This window comes from Pteropus vampyrus, unplaced genomic scaffold (genome assembly GCF_000151845.1).
Source record: "Pteropus vampyrus isolate Shadow unplaced genomic scaffold, Pvam_2.0 Scaffold814, whole genome shotgun sequence".
In the NCBI taxonomy this organism is placed as follows: domain Eukaryota; kingdom Metazoa; phylum Chordata; class Mammalia; order Chiroptera; family Pteropodidae; genus Pteropus; species Pteropus vampyrus.
In genome coordinates, this window is record NW_011889595.1 from 540,583 (window position 1) to 551,593 (window position 11,011).

Sequence of the window (11,011 nt, forward strand, 5' to 3'; positions counted from 1 at the left end):
TCAGAAAGTTTTCAATTTAAAGAAGTCATCTGAGTCTACAGCTATGCCACCCTGAACACGCCCGATCCCGTCTGATCTTGGAAGCTAAGCAGGGTCGGGCCTGGTTAATACTTGGATGGGAGACCACGTAGGAATACCAGGTGCTGTAGATGTTAAAAAAAATAATAAAAAATAAGAAAGTAAAGAAGTCATCTGAAAACATTAATTAACCTGTGATTCAGCATCATGACTGAGTTTGAAAAGGCTTCAATGAGCTTCACTAAGAGGTTAGGAAGGATGCTCCTGAAAGGGAGGCTACTTGGCCTCTCAGCCAGGCATCCTTAGGGGACAGGGACTAGGTGGGCCTTGGGTTAACTGTGGTTGCAGAATCTCAATTTTGTCTGTGCCCAGTTGATCAGCCTCAGAAGTACTGAGAAACTGTCCAAAACCACAAGAGAGTATTCTGGGAACAACCAGACCCACAAGCTATTCATTTACAAGCAGACATAGCAGATTCATTGAGGGTGGGCCTGAGTCAAAAAGCAGAGATCACCCATTATTGTGGAAACTGCACAGTCTAAACTAAATATATGACAGATTGATGGTCTATGGATGGACACGCAGATGGGTGCACTGCTATCAAAGGAGGCTCTATCATTTCAGACTCTTTAGTATAAACACTTAGTTCCCTAAACAACTAGGAAGATTTCAACATAGGGGACAATGGCGAGGTCTTATGCTACATTCAGATAAAGTTAGGATTGGCATATCTCAGAATTAAGGGATGAGGAAATTGACATTTAATAGTAAAACGTCAGTTTGCCCATCCCAGCTGAGGTTCTAAAGACTCAGTAGGATTCAGAGTCACCTACCGACCAACACTTATCTTTTAACCCAAGTCAGGCCAGGTGCTTCTTGGCCTCAAAAACATACCCTTACCATTTCTGCCTCCACACTTCTCTTACTATCCACTCTTTCCTGGAAGGCCTCTTTGCCCGCCCACCCATATTCTTCCCATTTTTCCAAGGCTCCATTTATATCTAAACACCTTTACAGAGGTTTCGCTGAACACTTCCCACCTTTCTTCCATCTTCCACTCCACTGCATTTAGTATGTTGAGCTATGATTCTAAACTTTCAGTCCAAGGGGTATAGACATGATGGAACTACATTCCCAAACATGGTAGATTTCTATGAAGAATTTCAGTGTGTGCGCTTGCAATACAAATGGCTAAAAGAAAATATTACAGCATTTCTTCCTTATCAAGCACCTATGTGCCAGGCACTGTGTTCAGGTTATACAATGACAAGCAAGACAAACATCATTCTTGCCCTCATGGAGGTTACACTGCAGTAAAAAAGAGAAGTAATTAAATAGTAATATGGCAGTTGTTCTATGGCTTTGAGACACAGAGGGCTCTGGGACAACCTAGCAGGAGCATCTAAACTAGTGTGGGGGCTGTAAGTCAGTGAAAACCTCCTGCAGGAGTAGCATCTAAACTGATGCCTAAAGGTAGCATAAGAGTTAACCAGGCGAAAAGCAGGAAAATAATGTTCCAGGCACAGGTAACAGCTTGTGCCAAGTTTCCGAAGCCAGAGGGAGCATAACCAATGGGAGAAACCAAAAAAATTCAGTACAGATGCAAATTTCAGACCTGTAACCATAATAGAAACAACTGCCTTCTTATCACACACCTCACAAGAGCTTCCAACAGACGGAGAGCAGCTACTCTAGGCTCTATTGCCCCACAGGTCACAAGGCAGCTATTTAGCCTGATTTTGTCTGTGTTCTCCTTCTCTTCCTAGCTAGACTGTTGGAAAACCTGGCACACATTTCTCCCCTCACAGCATACTGCATGATACTAGCACTCAAGAGGCGTTCGATGATATTTTGTTGCAAACGCTGAAATGACTAATGATCTTTTAAGTACCACGAAGGAAAGGTCCTGGGAGATTGCAGTCCCATCACCACCTCAACTGGGAACAGTAACAGTAATAAACTTTCAACAGGCTTACTGATCCAGGCACAGCACTAAGTACTGTGCATGTATTCCCTGATTTCACTTCATCTAACAGCACCAAACAAGTGAACATCGTTTTTTCTTTTCTTATATATCATCTGCTGTACCTCGATGAAACATTAAATAACAGCTAGAATTCTAAGAAAGAGAGCTTCAGGCTTCAGGTGCTGAGCTGTAGCTAAGATTCCCCCACGCTCCACACCAACCCAAATCCATTATTTCATTGATTCTTCACTTTCTTTCTCCTGCAATTTTTATAACTCCCCTCCATCAGTCTCCCTTCCCCCACTGCTAATTTAAAAAGAAATATATGTTAATTCAGTAGGACATCTGGGACATACGGAAAGGCAGAAAGTAGACAAGAAAAATCATCCCTAATCCCAAAATGACCATTGTACACATTTTGGTATGTATCCTTCTATTTCACACACACACACACACACACACACACACACACACACACACACACTTTTTAAAATAAAACCGGGATTATGATATTGTCAAACTGCACTGTAATTGTTGTTTTTCTTATGTTATATCCCACTCGTCTGACATTGAGGACCATTTCTCACCTCTAAGTTTTGGTAATTAACTATTAAGTCAAGAAATATAAATGAAAATATGCACAAAGCACACTGAAAAGAAAAACTATAACTTGATTCAAACATGAAACTCTCAACTATAATAATAATAGTGAAGGTCACAAAAAGGTTTCCCAAAGTGTGATCTACAGAATACTCCTGAGTGGATGGTATACATGACAGTTGTAATAAAAATGTTCAAAAGTCAAATAAGTTTGTGAAATATTAGCTTCAACAAAAATAAACTAGTTTTTGTAATAAGCGACTTTAGAGTCTTTAATGTATATTGTGAATTCCAAGAGAGAGATAGAGCATACAACATATTCTAAACCTACTGGTCCAGAAGCATCTGAATGGACTAGGATTCTAAAGAATATACTTTGGAAAACACTGCTCTATCAATATTTCAATGCAGTAAAATGTTCAAGACCCCCCAAAGACCAGCAGAAGAACCATCCTATCAAAATTTACCCTTCAATAATAAGCTAATTACTTCAGTCCTCAGTCTTCCAAATCACTCATCAAAAAAACTATCCCCTTGATTAGTCAATTCTTTTACTTCCATCACACTCTCCTGTGGTTAGATATTTAATTGAAGGAGGAAAGAGAAGGTGGGGATGATATACAAGGCTGTAATTCCTACAAGTCTTAATTCAGTCATCAACAAACAAAAAATGAGACTCAGTGTTGCCTCAAACCTCCACACCAATTTATTTCCAATCAATCGCTATAAGAGAAAGGCAATAAGAAGCACCCTGGCTCTTTTCCTCCTTGAAACCACTTTACTATGATATAATTAACCCTCTCAACAAGACTTCAGCAGTGTGCCCCATCCTAACATCTACTCTCTCTGTCACATGTGTTCCCTGTAAAATAATATGGATTTTTTTAACGGTGGAGATCCTGACAAGAATAAAATATAAATAGGCACTGTAGGTATATTATCCATGTCTGGTTTGTTTGTTTTTGTTTTTGTTTTTGTTTTTGTTTTCATCACCTCTCTCTCTTTCCAGCACCAAGAGCTCCAAATTTGATCACCCAAACTGAGTTCAGAAGCAAACTCTTATGCTCCATCCACCACTCCGGATTTATCTGGTCACCAAAGATACCTTATTACACAGCCTAATTATGGTAATGTAATTGGCATGAGGCATCATATGCAATGGCAGGAACACAGATTTTATAATCACACAATTCTAATTCCATCTCTGCCACTCACCTGTTATGTGACCCTGGGCCATTTACTCAACATCATTGAGCCTCAGTTTCCTCAACGGTAAAATGAGCTAATAATAGGTACCTGTTCACAAGGCCACTGTGAGGGTTTAAAAGAAAGAATATATGTGAAAGAACCTAGGGTTATGAAAAAAGATTTTATACACATGTGTCAGGAGTGTGCTTCACTGATTCTGGTGCTCTCTCTCTCTGAGAAGCACTGCCTTAGTTCCCTGCCTGGTCTGGCATAGAGCAGGTCACCACCAAATGTCAATTACCTCCCCGCTTCATCTCTCCCTCTTCTCAACTCCATCCTCCCTCCACCCCACATAAAATCAGCGCAGCTAGTAGCTACAAGCCAGATTCCAAAAAATAAAAAGTAGACCCTCCTCAGAAGTGGGTGGGTATTCTCTACCCAAGATGTTAAAGCAACAGGGTATCCACGGTGGACATTCCTATTTAAGTTCCTTAACAGGAAAACTGACTCTGAGTCCTTATTTTAAATTTTAAAAACTGGCTTTCAGTTCCAGCTCCAAGTTGTCCTTCAGAGCTATAACTATAAATGAGAATCAATATCGGCTTATTCTACTGCCAAGGTTTCTGCATCTGATTTTGGCCGGGTAAACAGCGTATGTTTATGGGGAGAGAGGGAAGGGGAGGCAAGGAGGAACTTGTACTGAAAGTCTACTATGTGCCAGACACTTCAAATATGTCATCTCATCTAATCTTTCAAAATACCATGAAATGGGAATTACTATCCTCATTTCACAAAGAAACAAAAGCAGCAGAAAATATTTTCAAATGACAAAAAACCCTCATGAAAACAACTAGATTATCTTTGTTACCCAAAGATAAACAGGAAAAAAAAACAAGCCAAAGTCAGTTCTTTTATAAGAAAATAAATTTAAAACATTTAAAATAAATATTTTTAAATTGAAAAAGGTTTGAAAAATGTACATCCCACAAATGTTTCTTAAAAGTTACTCAAGCATGTACTCCAGCAAAATGAAGGCATAAACTAAAAAAGAGGAAGACATGGAAAAACAAAACAGCTATGAAGAGAAGTAAAGAGATGTCTTAGGATGACAACTCTATTGTAAGCCTAGAAAGCAATCAGAATACAGAATGGCACAGAAAGATGAAGGAATCTGGCCATAAATGTTACAAGGAAAAAGACTTGATAGAACCAATTGGATTAAGAGCCTAGAAAATTTCGACATTATAATACAGGAAGACAATACACAGATTTATAAAAAGGCAATTAGAGATCCTAGAAAAAAATGGTTAAGGGAGTCAAAGTACAAACATGAAGAAACTAAAAGGTGACACAAATTTAAACAACTGATAAGAGTGAAAAGAAAGAATCTGTTTGACTTTGATTCTGAGTCCTGACACCAGACCCAAGGCACAAGTCTAAAATCTAATCTTAATATATGAGGCAATGAATTATATTTCTAGAATTTAAATAATGTAAATATTGTCAATGGGTTTTCAACTTTAAGAATAATTTATGAATAAAAATGTCAATTTGGGGGCAAAGCACAAAATCTTTATTGGTTTTGGGTTCAGGGCTTTGGAATGTTACAGTGTCACTGACAAAAAGCGAACTGTAGAAGTGGTAGTTACCCAAACCTCCTTGACTTACAAAATGGGGTGTCAAGAAATACTGTGAAAAGTTGATCAAAAAAATAACAAAAGTGACCTAACCAATAAATTAAAAATAATATATCAAATTTGGGAGAGAAAGAAAAACACAGCTTAAAGAGCTATATTCTCACTTTCACATCAGAAGTTAAAAGTTTTATTAAACAATAGTGGTAAACACATTACTTAAGGTTAAGGAGGTAACAATCTAAGAATTAAATATAAAAACAGTTAAAAAAATTAAAAGGTGAACCTTGAGGTGAAGGAAACCATTGTTTTTCAAAAAAAGTCTGCTCTATTGGATTTGTTACCAAGTGCATAGATCACTTTGACAAAAATAATTTTCTACCACACATTTCAAAAAAGGCAAAATATTAAAATTATTGCTAAAAACTGGGAGTGGCCGGCAAATATTATAATTGGAATTTTATTTAAGAGTGGAGATAAAATATTTTCTTATAGAATGTTGTTCAAATAAAATTTTCTGCAAGAATATAAAGTTCTACTGAAGACAGATCATTTTAGTCTTCATAATTCTTTATTTTCCGGTTTATGTACAATAAATATGTTCCATTTAGAAGCAGAAAATTTTTAAATTTTTAATGTGATCAATGTTCAAAGTCAGTGTACCAGGTTGCTAAGAGCCCAACATCTACACACACACTGCAATCTGATTTATAAGCTTTAGAGGACAGCAAGAACAATGCAATAGTTTTCAGGGGCCATGTGTTTTAACATTCAATCCTCTCCATTGTTACATGCTACCCTAAAGGAAAGCCTGAACACCACAGGAGAGGTGTGAACACTCAGGAAAGGTGCCCTTTAAAAGAGGTACCAGAAAGTGATTCCATTATACACCTAGGAACAATCTTACCTGAGAAAACAAAAAGCTCTTTAAAGCATCTTAGATGTCCATAAAGCTCATTGTTCAGCTGGTGAAGTGATACAGGGGAAAAGGTAGGAATGAGAAAAACAGAAAACTGCTCTATGAACAGAGGGCAAGAGATCAGAGATCCAATCCAGGGTCCACCATTAAATAACCACATGACTTTCTCTAAGTCAAATCATCACCCTTCCCTGGCCTGTTTCCTAGCAAACAAACAAACAAACAAACAAACAAAACCTTTGTCAATTCTAAAATACTTTGATTTCTGATTTATAAAGTCAACTCCTAAAGTAGGATTCTACTGCTAGTCCCATTTCAAGATGATGGGGCAAAGTAAAGGTAAATTTTAAGAAAATCAATTCAGGGTCAGTTGCTATCATTTTTCAAACTTCTACTTAATCCAATTGCCTTTTGAGGCTGTGTAACAAAGTGTGACATATAACAGTTACCTTATTTCAACCTTTAACAAAGTTCCAAAAAGAAACTCAGAGAACTCTTGGAAGATTGCTTATCTTGACTTTATTTCTTAAATTCCCTTAGCTACATGGCCAAAAATTTTCCAGGGATAGCATCAAATCAGGCCTATTTTTTCAGCTATTGTCTTCACTGACTATCCAAAGTGAAATGAAGATGCACTTTACCTTGGGTTAGGAAGTGGTTATAGTTGTGGGATGGGCAGAAGGATCAGAGCAACTTTCTCTAAACCCAAGGCTAAGTTCTGTTTTTGCTCTAGTTTCACATAGTTCTGAGCTACTCCAATCATTCAAAAAAAGGGAATTTTTTTGTTTTGCTTTTGTTTGAGAGTCTTTTCTTCCTAGTTTTCCTCAGATATTAGGCAAGCCCAGCTCTTACTTCTTATTTATCTGTGTGGGTATATTCATAAATACAGTTTAAAAATCATTTAGGTCCAAAATAGATCCCCCTAAATTATTGTAAATTATTGTGTCTTTAACTATTTTATTTATTGCTAAGCCCATTTCTATAAAAGTCACCATAAAATATTCGAAACTGCATTCACCTAAGCAAACTTAATACAAGATGCTAGGTATTTTGGACCTTTATGTACTACAGAAACTAATACCATCCTTTAGAACAACATCATCACATTTAGAAACTTGTCATATTATTACATCCCATACTTGAATTCCACCAGCCATTTAAAAGTTGAAGAACTGAATACATGTCCACACTATCACTCAATAACTGGGATAAGACCAAAGGTGGAATAAAATGACCATCAAGTCTGTTTCAGGAAAAGTACTTCTTAGCATTGCACTAACCGCAGAAACAAAATAAAGAACTCCTCCTTGCACAAGATGTCAACAGCTTTGAGATGGGGAAGGAATAATTGGTCACCAGTATGAGTCAAAGAGTTGGTTCTAATAAACATCTATTACTGTGTATTCGTTATTATGGCCCTCACATAGCAATCAAAGTATCAAATATTAGTGCCAAAGAAAGGACTAATTATACATTTTAAATAGCAAATAAAGTCTTAACATAACTTTTAAGCTAAGGCTACACCATCAAAGAAATGTGGATTCTAAATAAATAAACTTTAAAGACAAGTTCTTAGAGGAATTTTCCTCCATAGCAGTGAATGGGAAGCCAGTGCAAGCAATCCTGAAGCAAGTGGTCCAGCTGGCACAACTTCTATCTAGGCCATGGATAGCCTGACCTCCCCATGACTTCACTGGTCACATTTCAAATTCCAGCTCGGTTTCTCCTCTAGAATACAATTATCTTAGGGTACCACAATTGAAACAATCTTCTTTATGTCTGTGAACACATTTTCTTATACACTCTACTACCAAGCTAATGTAAAATTAATTACATCAAAAAGCTGGAACAGTGTGTAGGGAAGAAGAATAACAAAGTAGGCTCCTGATTTGATGGTATTTTAGGTTACCAACTATGACATAATAAAACTCCTGACCCAATTTCCACACAATCCATTTGCCCAGCACACAACTACTTCACCACGCAGTTGCTAATTACATCACTGTGCTGCGTGCTCATTACATCACCCAGCTGGGACCACTAAGGTCCACCAGGTAGCGTTCACTTCTCCAGCTTGTTTTTCACAAGAATGGAGAGACTGCAGCCCATCTACACTACGAAGAGTCCCTTTCCTCCTCAAACCTCAGAACCTTTCTCGCATTTATCTTGGTGTCACATCCCAATGAACCAGGCTCTGAGGTATCTGACTTGGAGTGGGCAGGAAAGGAGGTTTGTGCCCAGGAGTCTGTATCAATATTCCAGATTCAGGGCAAAGTCATCAACGTGTTTCATGAGAATCCCCCCGAAACTACGTTTTTTTCTTCCTACCTCTAAGAGTTTCCATGTCCTGAATCTCTTGGGACTTCCAGGACACTGGAAGAACTTCACCAGACTGCTTCTGATGCCTTAAAATTCCAACACCCAGAGAATCACTCCCTATTTCCAGCTTCCCAGATCTTTGCGAAAGAACCGTGGAGGGGCACACCATCACACACGCGCGCGCGCCCTGGGCATCGCAACTCTGTGTCTCCCATCCCCAACTCCAGGCTCACTTACTTGAGGAAGTACCTCTGGCCAGTGGCGGTGAAGGTCATCTCCCAGCCCGGGGGCAGTGGCAGCTCGTCGGTCACATCGTAGGACTGCTGGCGGAGGTGCGCGTGCTGCTGCGCCGGGCTGCCAGCAGCGCCGGTGCTGGTGCCCAGCTGCAGGGACGCCGGAGACGAATGTGAGCGGACGTGCTGGGCGCCGCCGGCCAGCCGCGGCCCTGGGTGGCCGCCGGACGAGTCGGTGCTCGACTGCCGCGAGTGTGAGCCGGAATCAGGCTCCTTGAAAAACGACTCGGGCAGGATCTTCTTCCTCCACGAGCTGGGCTTGGGGTTCATGACCGAGTTGAAGAGGGCTTCGAGGTCCGTGTCTAGGTCCTGCGTGACGTGGATCACTTGCTGCCCGGGTGGCGGGAGCGGAGGGGGCGCCGAAGCCGGATTCATCTTCTGCAAGGAGAAAGGTCAGATCAGCCTTTTATTTAAAGTCGGGGAAGAGGGTGCGAGGAGAAAATAGAAAAGAAAAAGAGACAGATAGGTAGGTGTCTGCCTCAGGATCCCAGACACTGAGCAGTAAGACCGGCCGAATGGGGGAGGGGTCCCTCCTGGCCTCGAGAATTATGCAACTTTCTTGAAGCAAAGAAGTTACTGAGAAGAAAGGGCGGGCGGGGGTGGGGGGGAGGGGTAACTGCACTTGGAGGGACGTTGCTCAACTGCTGGTGGCGAAGGACAGGTCGCCAAATTTCCAGGGCAGGCAGCCCCCAAAGAAGTCTCAGCCCGAGCCAACTCCACATCTCGACTCCGGAAGTCTGAGGAGCAGGGCGCCCCAGAGTGGTGCCGGGTGAACGGGCGCGCTCCAGCGGGTACTACCTGAGAGCGCAGCGAAGCCGAGTCTGGGCGTGCGGCGGCCGCCGTCCGGCCTGGGTCGCTCTGGTGCGTCCCGAGCTTGCAGAGCTGAAACCGGAGGCCAGTTAGCAAATCCTGACCCGACTCAGTGCCTGGCAGCCGAGGGGCTTCGGCTCTCACATCCCCTGAACTGGCCTCAGGCGTTCGCGCTCCCGGAGGAGGAGGCGGAGGAGAAGCAGACAGCGCGGCCGCCGCGGCTCCCGGACTGTCCCATAAACAAAGTTTGGAGCAAACTCCCACTCCCAGGAAAGAGGCGGGCCCGAAAGTTGAGCTGTTGAATTATGCATGACCTCCAAGTCCTGAGCCTGCCTGCCCCCGCTCGTCCCTCCCCTTCCTCCTCCTCCTTTTCCCCCACCCGGCTCCAGAAAACCTCGGGCGTAATGGGTGCTCTGCACGGTCAGAGACAAGTGCCCCCCACCCACTCCTTCTGGTCGCGCGGACCTCTCCCGCGGAGCCCTAATTCTGCATTCCTTTGAGTTTACCACGGACTTGGGGCGGGATCAAAGGGAAAGTGACCCAAGCCTGTTTAATCAAGGACTTGTGGACCGAAACCAAGGCCGGGGGCGGTGGAGGGCACGCGGGTGAGGGGCCCAGGCCCGGGAAAGGCGGGTCCCGGGCGCCACACCCTCCGTTCGTGTCGGGCGCCGATAGAGCACCCAGAGCGCCGCACTGATCCGCGGTTCAGCCGGAGGGCGGGCCCGAGTGCGCCCCAGCGCCAGGAGACACCAACAAGGCCAGCTTTTCCACGGGAGGCTGCTTAGCGCTTGTGACCATATTTGGTCTGGCGAGCCGGCATCTCGGCTGTTTGGCTTTCAGTTGTCTGCTCGAGCGAAAACGGTGCTCAGAAAGTGCCTTTGTCATTAGAGATGCGGCTTCGCCAACGGGTACGTTGTAAACAAACAACCTTCAAACCATTCATCAAGGTTTACTTTCCTCTCCCGGACGACTCAGGTCAGTAGGAACTTAGAAGAAATTTAGTCAAAGCTGAGTGCTGGAAACCGAGAGCAATCGCGCTCCTCTCCCCAGCCACATCCGCACGAGTAGTGGGAGGACTGGAATGTCCCCGACGCCCTCCAGAGAGCCAGGAACCGGGATGGAACCCGAGCAGGTGGCTGGGAGTAAAGAGGGTGAGCCAGTGACCCAGAAAAAACCACCTACCCTCTCACAGACTAGATCTGGGGAAGGGGTGGCGACTCCCTCCCCCTAGATCTTGCCTAGCAAGACAACTGTGAGAAGGAAG

General features: G+C 42.6%; 1 protein-coding gene and 1 non-coding gene across 2 annotated transcripts in view; one reads left to right on the top strand and one right to left on the bottom strand.

The window, feature by feature from the left end:
• Positions 1 to 9,999, bottom strand: part of WWTR1 (WW domain containing transcription regulator 1) — a 116,501-nt gene extending 106,502 nt beyond the window's left edge. Inside the window, exons 1-2 of the mRNA XM_011385806.2 lie at positions 9,736 to 9,999; positions 8,882 to 9,315 (exon numbers count right to left, since the gene is read on the bottom strand). Of these exons, the coding sequence (XP_011384108.1) occupies positions 8,882 to 9,312 (431 nt within the window). The 5' untranslated portion in view covers positions 9,313 to 9,315; positions 9,736 to 9,999. The remainder of the gene's footprint in view (positions 1 to 8,881; positions 9,316 to 9,735) is intronic.
• Positions 34 to 152, top strand: LOC111734126. The gene has a single exon (XR_002778323.1). It is a non-coding gene; the product is annotated as a 5S ribosomal RNA (ribosomal RNA).
• Positions 10,000 to 11,011: the final 1,012 nt, after the last annotated feature.